The 19,738-nt window shown below is 41.5% G+C and overlaps 1 protein-coding gene across 1 annotated transcript; it reads right to left on the reverse strand.

Annotated features, from left to right (window-relative positions):
* Positions 1-1,537: 1,537 nt before the first annotated feature.
* Positions 1,538-11,381, reverse strand: NXT2 (nuclear transport factor 2 like export factor 2). Its single transcript, XM_084639071.1, has 4 exons — positions 11,236-11,381; positions 10,507-10,593; positions 7,215-7,359; positions 1,538-6,647 (listed from the first exon to the last, which is right to left on the reverse strand). The coding sequence occupies exons 1-4, from the start codon at positions 11,248-11,250 to the stop codon at positions 6,469-6,471; spliced, it is 426 nt and encodes a 141-aa protein (XP_084495197.1). The 5' UTR covers positions 11,251-11,381; the 3' UTR covers positions 1,538-6,468.
* Between the last annotated feature and the right edge of the window lie 8,357 nt (positions 11,382-19,738).

A 19,738-nucleotide genomic window follows, 5' to 3' on the forward strand; every position in this document is an offset into this window, starting at 1 on the left:
GTATTTTTCAGTTCACCTTACAAGTATTGTAGTGCAATCTCTACTGTGAAAGTGCAACTTACAAATGTAGATTTTTTTTGTTACGTAACTGCACTCAAAAACAAAACAATGTAAAACTTTAGATCCTACAAGTCCACTCAGTCCTACTTCTTGTTCAGCCAATCAAGCTTGTTTAAATTTGCAAGAGAATGCTGCCTGCTTCTTGTTTACAATGTCACCTGAAAGTGAGAACAGGCATTCACATGGCACTGTTGTAGCCAGTGTTGCAAGTTATTTACATGTCAGATGCAGTAAAGATTCATAAATCCCTTTGTGCTTCAACCACCATTCCAGAATACATGCTTCCATGCCGTTGGTGGGTTCTGCTCAACAACAGTCCAAAGCAATGTGGGCTGACCCATGTTCATTTTCATCATCTGAGTCAGATGCCACCAACAAAAGGTTGGATTTTCTTTTTTGGTGGTTCAGGTCCTGTAACTTCTGCATCAGAGTGTAGCTCAGCTCTTTAAAGACTTCTGAAAACATGCTCCACATCTCATTCCTCTCAAATTTTGGAAGGCACTTCAGATTCTTAAATCTTGGGTTGAGTGCTGTAGCTAGCTTTAGAAATCTCACACTGGTACCTTCTTTGCATTTTGTCAAATCTGCTGTGAAAGTGTTCTTAAATCAAACAACATGTGCTGGGTCATCAGCTGAGACTGCTATAACATAAAATATATGACAGAATACAGGTAAAACAGAGCAGGAGACACGTAATTCTCCCCCAAGGAGTTCAGTCACAAATTTAATTAATGCATTATTTTTTAACAAGCATCATCGGCATGGAAGCATGTCCTCGGGAACGATGGCCAAAGCATGAAGGGGTATACGAATGTTTAACATATCTGGCACGTAAATACCTTGCAATGCTGGCTACAACAGTGCCATGCTGTCAAGGTTCCTTCCCCACTCTGAGCTCTAGGGTACAGATATGGGGACCTGCATAAAAACCTCCTAAGCTTACTTTTACCAGCTTAAGTTAAAACTTTCCCAAGGTACAAAATTATTTTACCCTTGGATTTCCACTGCCACCACCAAACTTTATCTGGGTTTACTGGGAAACGGGGTTTGGACACGTCTTTCCCCCCAAAATCCTCCCAACCCTTGCACCCCACTTCCTGGGGAAGGTTTGGTAAAAATCCTCACCAATTTGCATAGGTGACCACAGACCCAAACCCTTGGATCTTAGAACAATAAAAAAAGCATTCAGTTTTCTTACAAGACTTTTAATACAAGTAAAGGAATCACCTCTGTAAAATCAGGATGGTAGATACCTTACAGGGTAATTAGATTCAAAACAGAGAATCCCTCTAGGCAAAACCTTAAGTTACAAAAAAGACACACAGACAGGAATATTCATTCTATTCAGCACAGCTATTTTCTCAGCCATTTAAAGAAATCATAATCTAACACATACCTAGCTAGATTACTTACTAAGTTCTAAGACTCCATTCCTGTTCTGTCCCCGGCCAAAGCATCATACAGACAGACACAGACCTCTCCTTCCTCCCAGCTTTTGAAAGTATCTTGTCTCCTCATTGGTCATTTTGGTCAGGTGCCACCGAGGTTACCTTTAGCTTCTTAATTCTTTACAGGTGGGAGGATTTTTCCTCTGGCCAGGAGGGATTTTAAAGGGGTTTACCCTTCCCTTTATATTTATGACACATTTGAACACCTGTTCTCATTTTCAGGTGACACTGTAAATAAGAAGCAGACAGCATTATGTCCTGTAAATGTAAATAAACTTGTTTGTCTTAGTGATTGGCTGAACAGGAAGTCGGACTGAGTAGACTTGTAAGCTCCAAAGTTTTAAATTGTTTTGTTTTTGAGTGCAGTTATAGAACAAAAAAATAAAAAAATCTACATTTGTAAGTTGCACTTTCACAGTAGAGACTGCACTACAGTATTTGTAAGAGGTGAATTGAAACATACTATTTATTTTTTACAGTGCAAATATTTGTAATAAAAATGATTATAAAGTGAGCACTGTACACTTTGTATTCTGTGTTGTAACTGAAATAAAAATATTTGAAAATGTAGAAAACATCCAAATATATTTAAATAAATGGTATTCTAATTGTTTAACAGAGTGATTAATCGCTTGAAAGCCCTATTTCTTTTTAAGCTCCTCACCCCCATTCCAGAACTTTTATGCTAGGTAAAATGGCCAGAGGAGCATGAAAGACCGTGGGGAATTGGCAATGCAGAAAACAACTGTAAGGCTGTCCTCCAAGGACCCTGCACAAGTTTTGTACAAAAATGTTGTGCCACCATGAGAGGGGCATGGTGGGGGTGGAGCCACAACACTAAAGAGATTCTAGGCAGCATTCCAGCCCAAAGGACAGCCTCAGGGAGCCCCGCAAGGTAGGTACAGCACAGAGTTTTTAGGCTCATATTTAAACAAAATGTAAAGCACTTTTCACTGAGTGACCAACCCTCCAAATGAGTTCAGCACCCTTAACTGCTATTGATGTTGATGAAAATTGAAGGTGGTCAGCACCTGAGTGTAAACTTGTAACATTAGTAGCCAATTGGTCTACTGAACTCAGCCATTCTTGATGCTAAAAAGGAAAAACATTGTGAATTTAGTTCTTTGGGTGAATGTTCTATTTATCCATAGAAGATATAGAGCACAGGCATAGTCTATGCTTGGGGGGAAGGGCAAGGAGGACATTTATCTTGCATCTTGCATACACTATGTGTTTGGCTGACGACTTCTTAGAATTTGTTAGATAGTGATGTAAACTTCAGTGAATGTTATCCAAGGGAACTGCCACATTCCCCAGAGTTTTTACTTCTGCGCTCTGAAGTATCATTTACCTCAATTATGCTGCATTACTGCTGATGCACATGACTGTGGAATCAGTTGCCATCATCAGTTCATTTTTCTCATCACAGGAGAGACACCACCAGCATCAAGGAGCGTGTACACTGGTGGCTCTGTTCTGAGCTATTTGAGTACCATACGGTGGCAATAGTTAGAACATATGTAACCCAATGCCAAAACCCAAACAGCAAAGTTGAAGAGCCAAATGTTATTTCCTGAACTTTAATATAGTAAGAAAACACTATGAAAGCTTGTAATAAAAATAAAGTACCAGATCAAACGATTTTTTTAAAGTGACACCCTTACAAGAGGTCTTAAATAGTTGCAAAAGATTATAAAACATTCAAGTTTGTGGAAAGCTATTTTGATGTTAAAAAAGCATCACTTCTTTATATTTCAGAATTCTCTCATCAGATAACAAGCGTTACCCAGCCTTTGAAGACAAAATACTCCCCTCCAAGAAATGGCAGCACTGAGCACTTTAAATTATTTGTGGCATGCTAAAAAGAGCAAAGCAACATAACTAGAATGTCAAACAAAGTTGATCAATGGAGGCAATACAAGATAAGCAAAAGGCATTAGGATTTGCATTTGCTTAGATTTTCAGCTTGATTTTGTATGACTGCTTTGCTACATGCCCAGAATTTACTATTTGAATAGCAAGGGAAAGCATCAGAGTGTTTGGACTTCTATGCAGTTTAGTTCTTATGATTTTGCACAAGTATTAAGAATTTTGGTTAGCAGGCAATTCTGGCAGCCTGAGTACGCTCCTTTTCTTTAAGACAGATCACCTCCAGCTACGAGGACATAACCATCAACAACTTCCAAAGCCAAAACCTTATTATAGCTCTACTGAAGGGAAGCAGGAAGAATAGTGCGGAAGATCATCACTTCCACCAATTCCACAAAAATCCATGCTAGCAACAGCCAAGATCCACTTCCAACTGTGAAATTAACACGAAGCACAATGGAAGGCAGAGCCTGTACAACTAGGTTAGTTTGTGCACACACTAAATTATGCTTCACATAGTAAGAACTCAGAGCACCAGCCATACTTAAAGCCCAAACCTGCTTCCATCTGAACAGAATGTATAGAACAGCTACTTCTACATCTAAAATTTCCACTGTTGTGACAGAAAGTTTTAGACAATTGTACATGCTAATTTAAGATTTAAGGCGTCATCCCAATAATTTTAAATAAATATTTACTTGAGCATAAATGTGTTTGTTTGGTATAAGAATATTGTGTTTTAAAGACTGAATGTCTTCATAATTCAGAAGCCCAGTGCTGGAATTTCACCCATAAATGTTTTAGAGATAAAAGTTATACTGATACCATATGTAGACAAGATACATTAGGAATATGAATTTCATCTGTAAGAAACAGTGAGTTGTAACCATAATACAACACCACCACAGTTCAACAATGCTATATAATTAGCAGGTAACTTCAACGTTAATTCTTCTTTTGATCTGGTAGAAAAGATACGAAAACCTCCCAACATTATTGCAAGATGACATTACACAGTTAAAAAGGTCAATCTTTCCTCCACATGCACACAATCGCAATACATTTACGATAGCTACAACGTTAAACAGTTTTGTAGTCCTTATGCCATTTTTAGATTCCTGTTTTCTCAAAAGTAGGAAAACAGAGGAAAAAGTTTCTTGAGCAAGGACTTTAGAGAGACCATTTCCGACTTTAACTATAGAAAAATTTCCATTTAAGAGAGTTGGACAATATATTACAAATTCTCCAACCTAATGATATAAACATTTCTAGAAACCCTTTAAGTTCAATACTGGTGCAGCCAACCATTTCATCTTTATATCAACTTATACCATTATTTGTTAAAAACATATGTTAAGTATACATACATTTTTAAAATATGGTTTATTTTCTGTTTTCTGATTTATAAGGAATAAAATGAGTGGTTTCCCAGTCACATATTCCAGCCTTACAAGTATAAAGGTAACAGCCTTGTGAATTGTCAAAACATCCGTCAGGATGAAATTAAGATCAGATTTACAAGTTACAGTCAAATAGATCTTTACTTACAAGCAGAGTGTGTGTTTTCAAGTACTTACTATGTGACTGGATTTCCATCCTTTTAATTTGCTCAACTTAGATTAGCAGTCTGAACACGAAGTGCTGCCATCCTGAGATCTAAAGCGTTAATTCAGGTTAAGAAAGCAAGCTACCCTCTAAACTTTAAAACAATAAAAAAATTTAAAAAATAGAACCAAGAGTATAGCAATTTAAGGTAACCATATTCTGAGAAACCCATAATAAAAACCAAACAGGAGAAAGACAAATGAAAGTTGCGCATTAACTTTGGATTGAAGGAAGATAAAGTTTTCTCATGCTGAGAAGTTAATATCCTTCTGGGACCACAGTAGTCAAAGCATCTACTCTGAACAACTGCACTAAAGAGATGACTAGCATATCATATACACAATTTCAATGCCACTTTCCTATTATAATGTTTCAGACTGATGGGGTAAAAACTTGCAAATTCAAAATAGGAGAAAAAGTTGCAATAAAATAAGTATGTTGTGCTTCATAGTAATAATGAAATTACTAGCTATAGAAAACAAAGGATGAAACAGCTGACAGATATGTAGCTTATACTCCACGACTTCCAAAGAAAGGGAAGCAGCTTCTCAAATCAGCTTAATATGCTTGTCCTTTCCCTTTGCATTCAACAGAGCTGTTAGTGTGGATCTAGATCTACATAAGTGATCCTAACCAAATATTAACAGGATTAAGCCAAAGGAGAAACCTGATAAGCGTTGTGTTCCTTGTACATCGAGGACACTAAACACTGGCTTTACAACAGATGATTTTTTGAGAGTTTACACATGTTCAAGTGTTATATTTTCAATTTTCAGAGAGGAAGCAGAAAGTATGACTATTTACCAATCGCTTTATTCCCCCATCCCCCAAACCATGTAATTCATTGGTAACACTACAACTCCAAGTGGGATCTCTCCCATCTAATATACGAGAAGTTACTTTGATGTGGCCACTCTTACTGGAAAAAAAGAACTCTAATTGTTGCCAGATCAAGCTCAAGGCTCAAAATAAGCAGTTCTGAAGTTTCATACACGTCACATAGGAGCAACTAATTCCATTTCTCACTGTCATAGGTGTCTGCTTCAAAGATGGTGTTTCTAAGCTGAAATGATTGCACATCTGTATGAATGGATTCACTGTTCAAGCAGTGGAGATTTTAGCATTCAATATTACTGAAAAAGTTCCTGAAGCAGCAGGATAGTTGTAAGTAAGGCATTTACAGGAATGATTTCAACATTACATGAGTGAATCACTAACACAAAACTTCAGGAACGGGTATGCCCTTTGGCTCACTGCCTTAAATATTTCACAGGGGCCCAATTAACTTGAGCAAACTTCTTCCATTTCAAAAATACATTTGCCTTTATGTCCTGGGCCACTAGGACTAGCAAAAACACAGATCTGCAGTACTTCCAGAACAAACGGCACACTAGAAGGGATAAAGGTCTTCCACGTTCAGAGAATGACTGTCCAGAGAGCTGAAGTCACACAATGAAGAGGGAAAGCAATCACCTCCCAGTCCCCATTAACTGGCCCAATCCTGGAAGCGGAAGCAGTCACTTGCAATCTTCCACACTGTGCTGGTAGGTGTAGCTTGTGCCGTCAGTAAGAAATTCTGGGTGAAGTAACGTTGCTTGTTGCCATCAAATTTTACTCTCCCACACGTCACTACAAGGACTGTTGTCTGGCTTTGAGTAGCTTGCTCTTCACAAAAAGAATGACAGATGTAAAAGAATAAAAAAAAGTTATGCACAATTTCCCATCACCTCAGCTGCTTATGTGAAATGCTAGAGTGTCTACTTAACTAATAATCATTTCCATACAAGTCACAGCTGCAGGTCTGTTAGCAAACAGTTGGAAGAGTATGCGTGTTAAATTGATTTTTATGTTGTATTGTTACTAACAGAAACACCTGTGGTAACTTGTTCATTAGCAAATGTTGCTTTTTAATGCTATTTTTAACTTGCACTGTTTATGTTACAATGCCATGTAGTTAGTTTAATATATTAAGAGTAACTGCTTCAGTGCATGAAAATATCAAGGTTATAGCTGAGTAAGGGTTCTAAAAGAGGAAGTTTAATAAATTCTATTGTACAGTTTTAAGTAGTCACCCTCCCACTACACCCCTTTATTTAAAAATAGCCCTACATTTCAGCCATCAGGTCTTTTCTTTACCTTGTTCTAATAGCCACATCAATCAATATTTATTACATTTGTTGTTCACATTCTACAACTATTAAAAAAAAACCCAGAATTATAAAATAACCTTACCATGAACAGGTTGGCAGTCTAACATATTAACCTGGAATTCACTAGATGGCAACATTTCAAAAAATTCTTTCAGTGCTTCTTGTCCAGACACTGCATTACCATTCCAAATTAATGTTGCTTTGTCCAGATAAAGTCTAGCCAACACCTAAAGGGATTATGAGAACATATTTGGAAAAAATCCATTATTAAAAATCAAGCTACTTGTTGCCAATATGGGAAACACATTCATACGATCAGAAGAATTAAAACAGTATTGCAGATATTAGATCCTCCATACAGAACTGACTGAAGTGTCCTACTCAAACATTGGCTTCCATTAGCAACTACCATCCCTGATCAAGAATTGAAACAACTACACAAAATGAATGTATGTTTCTTCGTAACTTATTTTGTTAAGTAACAATGTGCCTAATACTCAATATAGAGACTGATCGGGTTCTTCAGCTGTTTCTTGTAGGGGGAAGGGATGGAACTGAACCACTTCCCAGCATAGCCAAAGCCAAGTATTCCCCATTAAGAAAAAGAACACAGGGAAGTGTAACCTGAATAAAATTAACATGCATATAAACAAGGGCCACTGGAAAGTTACAAAAGAACACAGCGTAGCATGTTTGAGGAAGCAGGCCAGTGCTTGAGCTCTATAATACAAACCTTAAAGAAAGGTCTATGTTGACCTCTTGCTATCTCTATCATGCACACTCATCTAGAGATCCATAAATATCACCACATTAAACAAAAAGAAAAGGAGTACTTGTGGCACCTTAGAGACTAACCAATTTATTTGAGCATAAGCTTTCATGAGCTACAGCTCACTTCATCGGATGCATACTGTGGAAAGTGTAGAAGATCTTTTTATATACACACAAAGCATGAAACAATACCTCCTCCCACCCCACTCTCCTGCTGGTAATAGCTTATCTAAAGTGATCACTCTCCTTACAACGTGTATGATAATCAAGGTGGGCCATTTCTAGCATAAATCCAAGTTTAACCAGAACGTCGGGGGGGAGGGGCGGTAGGAAAAAACAAGGGGAAATAGGCTACCTTGCATAATGACTTAGCCACTCCCAGTCTCTATTTAGGCCTAAATTAATAGTATCCAATTTACTTATGTCAACGCTTATGTCCTTACCCATAACTATTTTACATTTGGGGACAATGTATACCTTCAGATCAGCGGCACTGCTATGGGTACCCGCATGGCCCCACAGTATGCCAACATTTTTAAGGCTGATTTAGAACAACGCTTCCTCAGCTCTCGTCCCCTAACGCCCCTACTCTACTTGCGCTATACTGATGACATCTTCATCATCTGGACCCATGGAAAAGAAGCCCTTGAGGAATTCCACCATGATTTCAACAATTTCCATCCCACCATCAACCTCAGCCTGGTCCAGTCCACACAAGAGATCCACTTCCTGGACACTACAGTGCTAATAAGCGATGGTCACATAAACACTACCCTATACCGGAAACCTACTGACCGCTATTCCTACCTACATGCCTCCAGCTTTCACCCTGACAACACCACACGATCCATTGTCTACAGCCAAGCTCTGCGATACAACCGCATTTGCTCCAACCCCTCAGACAGAGACAAACACCTACAAGAGCTCTATCAAGCATTCTTACAACTACAATACCCACCTGCGGAAGTGAAGAAACAGATTGATAGAGCCAGAAGAGTTCCCAGAAGTCATCTACTACAGGACAGGCCTAACAAAGAAAATAACAGAATGCCACTAGCCGTCACCTTCAGCCCCCAACTAAAACCCCTCCAACGCATTATTAAGGATCTACAACCTATCCTGAAGGATGATCCAACACTCTCACAGATCTTGGGAGACAGGCCAGTCCTTGCCTACAGACAGCCCCCCAACCTGAAGCAAATACTCACCAACAACTACATACCACACAACAGAACCACTAACCCAGGAACCTATTCTTGCAACAAAGCCCGTTGCCAACTGTGCCCACATATCTATTCAGGGGGCACCATCACAGGGCCTAATAACATCAGCCACACTATCAGAGGCTCGTTCACCTGCACATCCACCAATGTGATATATGCCATCATGTGCCAGCAATGCCCCTCTGCCATGTACATTGGTCAAACTGGACAGTCTCTACGTAAAAGAATAAATGGACACAAATCAGATGTCAAGAATTATAACATTCATAAACCAGTCGGAGAACACTTCAATCTCTCTGGTCACGCAATTACAGACATGAAGGTCACTATCTTAAAACAAAAAAACTTCAAATCCAGACTCCAGCGAGAAACTGCTGAATTGGAATTCATTTGTAAATTGGATACTATTAATTTAGGCTTACATAGAGACTGGGAGTGGCTAAGTCATTATGCAAGGTAGCCTATTTCCCCTTTTTTTTTTCCTAACCCCCGCCCACCCAGACGTTCTGGTTAAACTTGGATTTATGCTGGAAATGGCCCACCTTGATTATCATACACGTTGTAAAGAGAGTGATCACTTTAGATAAGGTATTACCAGCAGGAGAGTGGGGTGGGAGGAGGTATTGTTTCATGGTCTCTGTGTATATAATGTCTTCTGCAGTTTCCACAGTATGCATCTGATGAAGTTAGCTGTAGCTCACGAAAGCCTATGCTCAAATAAATTGGTTGATCTCTAAGGTGCCACAAGTACTCCTTTTCTTTTTGCGAATACAGACTAACACGGCTGTTACTCTGAAACCTCACATTAAACAAGTGCGTGAAAAAGCATTCAGATCAGCAATTCTTCCACTGTAGTCCATGGAGCACTCCCTGATCATAAGATGCTGGAACCACTTTCTCTTCCTCAGTCATTTCTAGAGATACCCAAACTCAATTATAATGAAGGGACACTGCTAGCTTAGAAGGTTAGCAGAAAGGAAACTTACTAATTCATGAGATCAGAGACGAGATATTCTGAAAAAGGAAACTAATACAACCGATTTTAAATGTACATATTCAAATTTACTATGCACTGTAGCTGCCGAAGAAATATAGAGAGAAATAGTATCATGGTTGTGAAGGGATCTATGAGACATGCTTTAGAAGCACCTCACACAATGAAAAAAAATTAAGAATCCCTAATTTAAAAAGTGTTTTGAAGGATACTTCATAGAGCAGATCAGAATACACACAGAGATCTGGACTCTGCCAGTAATGATAAGATGGGTGGTAGCTAACTCCTAGAAGCCTTGAAGTATATAAGAGGATCAGTCTGACAATGGAAGTACACACAAGAGCAACAAGGGGACAAAAACTGAGTCTTGTTAGGGATCTACCTACCCTTCTTCTTTTATCCATCGTATCATAGTAAATGTTGACAAACTCTTCAGCAGCTCTACAAGTCTGATCCACATAAGTTTTAAAGTTCTAGAAATAACAACAAAACCCTCACAATTATGTAAGGCAATGTAAAACAGTTGGTTTGATAAAATTCTATGAGCAGTTTCTCCAGCAAGTAAATTAACATGTACAGTAACAAAATGAGATACAAAATGCTGAACTGTTTCCTATGGCATACACGACAGGGCTTTCAACCCCTACCCCTGTGAATTCCAGGGACCCCCCTTGATCCACAGTTAAACCGATCTCGAACGAGAATTAGCATGTTAGTTTTCTTAACATTCCAGTTAAGTTTCCCTGGACATTTCGCCCAGTGACTCCCAGTTACCCCTCCCTTGCCCCCTCCCCAACAATCTGTCATTTTCCTCCCCCAGGCGCATTTATACCCTGCAGATACGTGTAGACAAATCTCACCCCCGCCGCCCTGCCTCCTCTGAGTGCCGATTCCGGCTGCTCGGGGCAGGGCCCGCGCAGCCAGCGCTCGGCAAGCCTCGCTCAGAGGGCCACGAAATGTGCCTAGCTCCGGAAGTCCCCGGCGGGCAGGGCCGCGCGGCGGCTGGCCCAGGGGGTCACCCCACCCGCAGTCCCCAGGCCCTGGTCCCCTCATGGAGGACGAGCTGCCCCCCCGCCCGGTTCCGGCCTCCCGCTCCCGGTCGCCCGCGGACTCACCACGGAGGCGGCCATACAGGCAGCGAAAGGGAAGCCCCGACCCAGACCCGCCGCAGAGGACAAGGCAGCGGCAGCTCTCTCTGGGACGCTGAGCCCGCGGCGACCAAAAGAAAGCGGATGTGTCCCACTCAACCAGCGTCCCCCTTCCGGTCGCGCTACGGTCCATTGCACAACTCCTTCCGGCGAGCAACACGGATCTGGGCCGCGGGCTTCCACAGCTGGGAGGGGGGGGCCGACCGCCGCGCATGCGTCGCGAGTCCGGTGATGGGGGCACTGGTCCGGGCGGCTTCAGGCGCAGGTGGCGGGCCCGGGGCGCGGGGAAGGAGAGGGGCGGAGTCGGCCGCCCTGACACGCTCCCACGAGCCGTCCTCCCCCTTCCCAGCCCGCGGCGCTTGGTGTCGGGCGAGGCGCTGCCACCCGCGCCCCCAGAGGACGGTCAGGGCCAGATGGAGCTCGCGCCCCTGGCTTCAGCAGCGCCAGGTCCATCTACCCCGCCCGCGGATCCGGTCCCCCCCGTCTCTGCGCGGCGTGCAGCTCTGTCCACACACACACGGCACAGCGCAGAACTGGGCGCAGAGTCCGGGACTTGCGCAGAGTTAATGCAGAGGCTGCTGCAAACACCCTGGCGAGAGAAAGATGCTGAAGCATTTAAGCAAACGGGGAAAGGTCTGGGCTCCACTGAGATGAGAAATGAGGCGGGGAATCAACGTGCACAGATACATATATCAATAAATAGGAGGGCTGGTTTATCTTCTCTGTAGTGTTCATTAATCGGCACTGCAGAGGAGAGGGCTCTTGTGCCGACAGTGCCTGGCAGCCTGGTCACCACAAAGATTCACAATTATTGTACCCTAATGTAACAGGATGTTTATTACAAAGAAATCTGATGAGGTTCAATAAGGATAAGTGCAGGGTCCTGCACTTAGGACGGAAGAACCCAATGCACAGCTACAGACTAGGGACCGAATGGCTCGGCAGCAGTTCTGCGGAAAAGGACCTAGGGGTGACAGTGGACGAGAAGCTGGATATGAGTCAGCAGTGTGCCCTTGTTGCCAAGAAGGCCAATGGCATTTTGGGATGTATAAGTAGGGGCATAGCGAGCAGATCGAGGGAGGTGATCGTTCCCCTCTATTCGACATTGGTGAGGCCTCATCTGGAGTACTGTGTCCAGTTTTGGGCCCCACACTACAGGAAGGATGTGGATAGATTGGAGAAAGTCCAGCGAAGGGCAACAAAAATGATTAGGGGTCTGGAACACATGAGTTATGAGGAGAGGCTGAGGGAACTGGGATTATTTAGTCTGCGGAAGAGAAGAATGAGGGGGGATTTTGATAGCTGCTTTCACCTACCTGAAAGGGGGTTCCAAAGAGGATGGCTCTAGACTGTTCTCAATGGTAGCAGATGACAGAACGAGGAGTAATGGTCTCAAGTTGCAGTGGGGGGAGGTTTAGATTGGATATTAAGGAAAACTTTTTCACTAAGAGGGTGGTGAAACACTGGAATGCGTTACCTAGGGAGGTGGTAGAATCTCCTTCCTTAGAGGTTTTTAAGGTCAGGCTTGACAAAGCCCTGGCTGGGATGATTTAACTGGGAATTGGTCCTGCTTCAAGCAGGGGGTTGGACTAGATGACCTTCCGGGGTCCCTTCCAACCCTGATATTCTATGATTCTATGATTATCCATATAAATGCCTAGGACTTTTGTGAACCCTGCGAGGCCCTTTGTCTGAATGATATCATTTTACAATCTAATCTTTAGAAATTGCAATAATGTGCATTTATTGTCAAAGTTGGTATTGTCCCTCTTATCTTATTAATATAATACCATTTATATTGTGATTTCTGTCTTGTCAGAGTGTAGAAAATACTATAGATATAGGTACAAAAATATAGGCAATACAGTATATAGATATCCTGAGTATTTCTGCTTTATTCACAATTTATCTATGTATACAATGTACCTTCCAGAGGTCATATAATAAAAAGAATCAGGTTACAAGATAAATCTAAATTGACACATTGTCAGCTAAAATACTCCCTTACCAAAAAAGAAAGAAACAAACAAAAATTAAGCCCCATCTCCTTTGCCAATACTCCATGTGCACGCTCCAATAAAATCATGGGTAAATGGATAAACCTTACAGTGAGACTTACAGGTGAACAAATTTGGGTTCTGGCACACCAGGCTAACAGTGAATCTGAATTCTAGAGTCCAGGGTCTTCCACAAGAAGATGCCCTGCTTTTGTTCAACTCTTAAATCAGATTCAGATTTTTACCCAGGGCAAAAAATGCAAAGGAGGAAGATAACTGGTGAAATCTATTTCTGTTGTGCAAGGGATAGTTTGAGGAAATAATTGATTTGGTCATTTAGCATTAAAAACATTGTTTAAAATGTGGGACCCATGATCAGGTAACTCTATTAGAGCAACTGTACATAATTTAACCATCAAAAGTAGATATTAAATTCTCTCTGCACTTTGTCATTAGAAGGTCCAGCCAAATTCTTGGCATTCCTTTTCTTTTGTTATTGTATTATTATTGCACACTCAGCAGTGTCACTGTTTTCACATGGATCAAAATTCTTTCACTGTGAAGGACAGACTTTTTAGCTCACAAATATTCTAAAATGTTAAGGTTTCACAAAAGGCAATTTATGGGCTAAAATACTAATGACTCCAACTAAACTAGCTAAAGTGGCTCACTACTTAAGAATTATTATTGTATTTCTCACCTATAGCTCACCAAGACTGTAAGGCATGAGTGAATTATAAAGATCTTTTATTTTTATGAAAGAAACATAATACTTACCCTTCACAGGTGAGATAAGCTATTTGCTCTAGATAGATCCATTTTCAAATTAAATTAAGTTATTGAAGTTTTCCATTCTTGAGCAATTCTGTTAGAAGAGCAATATCAGGCAAGAGCCTTGAATGATATGATTTGTTATTTTCAATGTGGTGAGCACTTTTGCTCTGGAACAGACATAAAATCAACAAGACATAGTGTGGGAAAATTGAATTAGAGATCCAATTCAGCAAAACACTTAAGTCGAGTGAAATGGGCAGGTCTCAGCACGGAGGCTGCAGACCAAACCTGAATGTTTACATTGCAATTGTATAGCCCCACAATCGGAGCCCATGAGCCCGAGTCAGCTGACCTGGGATCTGACACAGTGTCACAGGTTTTTTATCGCAGTGTATGCATACCCTTGTCATAAATATAAAGGGAAGGGTAAACCCCTTTGAAATCCCTCCTGGCCAGGGGAAAGCTTCTCTCACCTGTAAAGGGTTAAGAAGCTAAAGGTAACCTCGCTGGCACCTGACCAAAATGACCAATGAGGAGACAAGATACTTTCAAAAGCTGGGAGGAGGGAGAGAAACAAAGGGTCTGTGTGTCTGTCTGTCTATATGCTGGTCTTTACCGGGGATAGACCAGGAATGGAGTCTTAGAACTTTTAGTAAGTAATCTAGCTAGGTATGTGTTAGATTATGATTTCTTTAAATGGCTGAGAAAAGAATTGTGCTGAATAGAATAACTATTTCTGTCTGTGTATCTTTTTTGTAACTTAAGGTTTTGCCTAGAGGGGTTCTCTATGTTTTTGAATCTAATTACCCTGCAAGATATCTACCATCCTGATTTTACAGGGGGGATTTCTTTATTTCTATTTACTTCTATTTTTATTAAAAGTCTTCTTGTAAGAAAACTGAATGCTTTTTCATTGTTCTCAGATCCAAGGATTTGGGTCTGTGGTCACCTATGCAAATTGGTGAGGCTTTTTATCCAACATTTCCCAGGAAAGGGGGGGTGCAAGTGTTGGGAGGATTGTTCATTGTTCTTAAGATCCAAGGGTCTGGGCCTGTAGTCACCTAGGCAAATTGGTGAGGCTTTTTACCAAACCTTGTCCAGGAAGTGGGGTGCAAGGTTTTGGGAAGTATTTTGGGGGGAAGGACGCGTCCAAACAGCTCTTCCCCAGTAACCAGTATTAGTTTGGTGGTGGTAGCGGCCAGTCCAAGGATAACGGGGGTAATATTTTGTACCTTGGGGAAGTTTTGACCTAAGCTGGTAAAGATAAGCTTAGGAGGTTTTTCATGCAGGTCCCCACATCTGTACCCTAGAGTTCAGAGTGGGGGAGGAACCTTGACAACCCTAAATAAGCACATGCTTAACTTTAACCATGTGCTTAAGTCTTATTGAAGTCAATGGGATTTAAATGCATGTTTAAGTGCTTTGTTGAATCAGGGCCTACGTTAAGAAGATATGGGCCTTAGAAGTAACTTTGTCTGGCATTGGGTTTATTTCCTACATTTGATTATACCACAACACAACACTAGTGATTTCATGAACTGACAGCATATTACAGTGCCTTCTAGTGCCTTACAATCCAAGTCATTGTTTAATTGGTGTAATTTGAGAATCTAAATAACTGAAGTCATTGTTATTCAAAACCATCTCTAACCTGCAATGAATCTGTCATTATAGGAGTCAGTTTTACAGCACAGCTGAGTTCCGCTTTCTACCATGCTATGTTTCCTCAACCTCTCCTCATTCAAATACTTTCTAAAATGCACTTTTATATGTGATGGCCAACAAGTCATGAGTTCACAATAAAATAACAATAATACATAGTAAATATGTTAACAAAAACTTAAGTTATTATTCTCTCCTTTTGATTTCCCAAATTATCCTGTCTCTTTTTTAGACTGTATGTAAACACTTCTCTCATAAATAAGAATCACCATAGCTGGCAGAAGATAAGGCAATTCCAGAGTCTGGCCATTTTTAGGAACCACTGCAAAGCATTCTTCACCAAAAAGGCCTTTCTACCCTGAGAAAGACACTCTCATCATTGACACCCCTTTTTACTCCAATGCCCCTGTGTTAGCCAATGGCCAAGGATGTTTGGTGAGGTGCCAGCTATGCCCGTTTTATACCATCCGTGACTTTAACCGCTAGGACGCACTGTCCCTTTGCGGCGGGCAGCCCGGGCTGACGGATGCCCCAAGGTCCTAAACACCTGTGTCTTTAACTGCTAGAGCTCAGAGCTCCTTCGCAGTGGGCAGTCAGGATTGACTGACAGGCGCCCCAAGAGTTTGCCCCCTGGAGGTGGCACAACTCAACACTAGGCTCTTAGTACTCTCACCTAATGGCCAGGCTTTATAGCCAAAACGGCTCAGGTTCTTTAATTGTGTTGGCTGCTTTACAGTAAACCAGAGAAACAAGTCAGGCTTATGCATAAATGGTTACCAAAACTTATTAAACTAGATTCTAATCATGTGGTTACAAAATTGCTAGTGCCTACTTATTTAAATGTAGAGATGTTACACACATAAACAAGTTACAAAACGGAAGCCACAATCCCAAAGAAAGAAAACAAAGTATAGAGCTCTATTTCAAAATATGTGTACACTAAAGATAGGAGATCAGGTGTGAGTGCTTCTTACCCTCCTTGCATCTCTCAATTCCAGCGGTGCCAAGCCAGGATCGGTCACTCAATTCCGCAGAAAGACAAATAAGGGACAAGGCTTAGGGACCCTCTTAGCTGCAGAAGCCTTGGGAGGCTGTCACTTATGTGACAGATAGATAGTGAAAAGCACTCAAAAATCATGGTGCTGTAGGTCCCATACTTATACCTCTGTACTCCTTTATTCTCTTTCTCCTTTCTTATCCCAAATTGGGGCTGGTCTGTCTGGGCGACGCCAGCTCTTGCAAGAGTAGTTTACACTTGCAAGGGGGAGAAACAATAAGTTTCGACTACTGGACATTCCTTTTATTAGGGTAAATATTTTCCCACCTAGGATGTTGGGGTGTGTGCATCACGCTATTTAGTAGGGGCTAAGAGCTATGTCTGTCACAGCTTCTCTGTCTGCTGTGAGCCTAATCGTTTATATGTTCCCAGAGGCACATTGTAGCAGCACACCTGTGCTTCTCACAGCTTCAAAGGCTGTGCTGGAATTTATGTTAATTTATGTTTGTTGTTTTGGCTCCCTTGTGTTCCCAGCAATGCTGGTCTGAGAGGGGAGGGGGCTGGCTGTCTGGCTATACCCTGCCAAACCCCTCCCCTCCAAACAAACAAACAAAACCTACCCCAAACAGAGTTTTTACTCCAGAAAGAGCGAAATGGCAGAGACTCCATTAAGTCCACTAAGGATTTGCTATATAAGAGATATTGATATTGATTTTATATGGAAGACACTCGTATATTAAAGTGATGGGAGAGCAGTATGAAAGCTGAAGAAAGATAAGTAACTGCTGCTGCAACAGAAAGAAAAGCCTTATGGTCAAGAGTTTCAAAGCCACCTTGGAGAGCTGGATGTTTAATTCCCACTAGGAATTGGGAGCTACCGGGGACTCCCCCACACCAAGGGAATTCCCAGTTAGGGGAATTACAGCTACTTTTTGCTCCTTTTGTGTTGCCACAGTGATGCAAAGGAAAAAAGTCAGGGGGCTGGGATTGATCCACACCTTTGTTTCTTAATTTGACTGAATGTGGCTTTTTAATATTTTTATCTCTTCCTGATGACAGATTGGTTCCAGAATCTTCAGTTTGTTGAGACACAGGGAAGTGTATTTACAATGTATTACTTTTGGCAATGGAGGCATCCTTGAAGCTCTCCACTATTGTTCAGAAAAGTTCAAATGAAGACGATACAATAATTGTTATCTTATTTGACACAGCCACCTTTTAAATTGTTTTCTCTTGCCTACAGCTTGGGAAGGAATTGTTTTTGGTTTTTATTGATACAGCTTATCTCATTCCTGCAGCAGCCCTTGCACATGTTAGCATAGAAAACATTCCATTTCATTTTAAACCTCTTGGTTTAGAGGTAAAGCAGAATAGGCATATGTATATATCGGCTATGCAAAGTTCAATAAACAAAAAATAGGAAAAATTCAAGCTACCATGGTGTTCTCCACTGATACTTGGAAGCTGCAGGGATTTCGCTTATCTTTAGAGTTAAGGTGACCTGGCATCATTGAAAAAATAGTTCTACTTTTGATCTTAAGATCTGAGTCATAAAACAGCTCTTCCAATTGCTGCACAATGCACTCAGAAATTGCTGTCATTTAGTCGGGGTAAGTTTATGATTTTGTATTTCCATCACAAAGTGAATTTGAATTTCCACTCAAATGCACCTTGCATGTATGAGAACTACAGATACAGGGCCAAATTCTGCAACTTTTATTTATGCTATTCACATGAGGATGGCAGGATTTGATCCCTGTTTAATGCCTGATTTTGCAATCCTTACTCTCAAGCCATGTCTACAATGGGAAAATTTATGAAATAATTCCCACCAGTTAAACTGGACCAGTGTGGGGAGCACTAATATAGATCGAGCTCCAGTATCCAGATCCATTTTTTACCAAGGTTTTATAAGAACCTGCTAAAAATCAAGTCTACTCCAATAGTGGCAAAAATGGATCTGACCATATATACACAATTGCTGCCCACCTGCTTCTAACACTGATTTGCTGAACTGGTTCTTAAAACGGTGGGGATTTTTATAAGGCCTCATTGAGTGGTACTTACTAACATCTGTATTCCTACTGAGAATTGCAGACTCAGGCTCTTAGGTAGGCTATCTTATAACTAGCCTTTTACAAAACTCTGTGAATAATGTGTACGGAGAGAATATAAACGCCTCTGTAGTGCTACTTCATTTCACTCAAGGCAGAAGTGATTTTGATTGCTAAATAAATACAAATACTTATTTTGTGCCTATATACTACTTCATGCTTTGTTACCATTCATAGTTGGTTCCTTCTTCTTGGAAGGGTGAGCAAGTCTGAATGAAAGCTTTTCCTGTGGGGATTTTAGAAATAAGCACTGTGAATGTTTGAAATTGTATATACTGCATTGTAGGAAACTCCCATCTACATACAGTTAAATGGAGGCATTTAGGCTCTGATTCAGGAAAGCACTTAAGTATGTGCTTAAGTCCATCCCTATTTAGGACAGTGCTTGAACATATGCTTAACCTGGTGGATAGATACCATCAGCATTGCAATTCTTGGCAATCTCAACAATGAGGCAAAAGAGCTGTGGAGACTAGCCCTCCAGAGCAGCAGTTCTCAACCAGGGGTCCAGGGCTTCCTGAGGGGCTGTGAGCAGATTTCGGGGGGGGGGGGGCGCCAAGCAGGGCCAGCATTAGACTCTCTGGGCCCAGGGCAGAAAGCCGAAGCCCCACCGTATGGGGCTGAAGCCCAGGTCCCTGAGCCCCGCCACCCAGGGCTGAAGCTGAAGTCTGAGCAATGTAGCTTTGTGGGGGCCCCTGTGGCATGGGGCCCCAGGCAATTGCCCTGCTTGCTACCCCCTAACCTCGACTCTGGCTTTTATATGCAGAAAACCAGTTATTGCGGCACAGGTGGGCCATGGAGTTTTTATAGCGGGGCGGGGGGCTCAGAAAGAAAAAGGTTGAGAACCTCTGCTCTAGAGGTGGTCCATCCAGGTCAGGGCTAAGGGATGCTGGCAGGGCAGCATGAAAGAGCTGCCATTGTACTTA

This window comes from Lepidochelys olivacea (genome assembly GCF_965140295.1).
Source record: "Lepidochelys olivacea isolate rLepOli2 genome assembly, chromosome: 9".
Taxonomy (NCBI): domain Eukaryota; kingdom Metazoa; phylum Chordata; order Testudines; family Cheloniidae; genus Lepidochelys; species Lepidochelys olivacea.

Bases quoted from the DNA above. Each gene is read 5' to 3' on its own strand.
- NXT2 (XM_084639071.1), bottom strand. The intron at 7,360-10,506 runs GTAGGTAGATCC...TAATCCCTTTAG, and splicing joins CGATGGATAAAAGAAGAAGG to GTGTTGGCTAGACTTTATCT. The intron at 6,648-7,214 runs GTAAGGTTATTT...CTTTTTGTGAAG, and splicing joins AGACTGCCAACCTGTTCATG to AGCAAGCTACTCAAAGCCAG.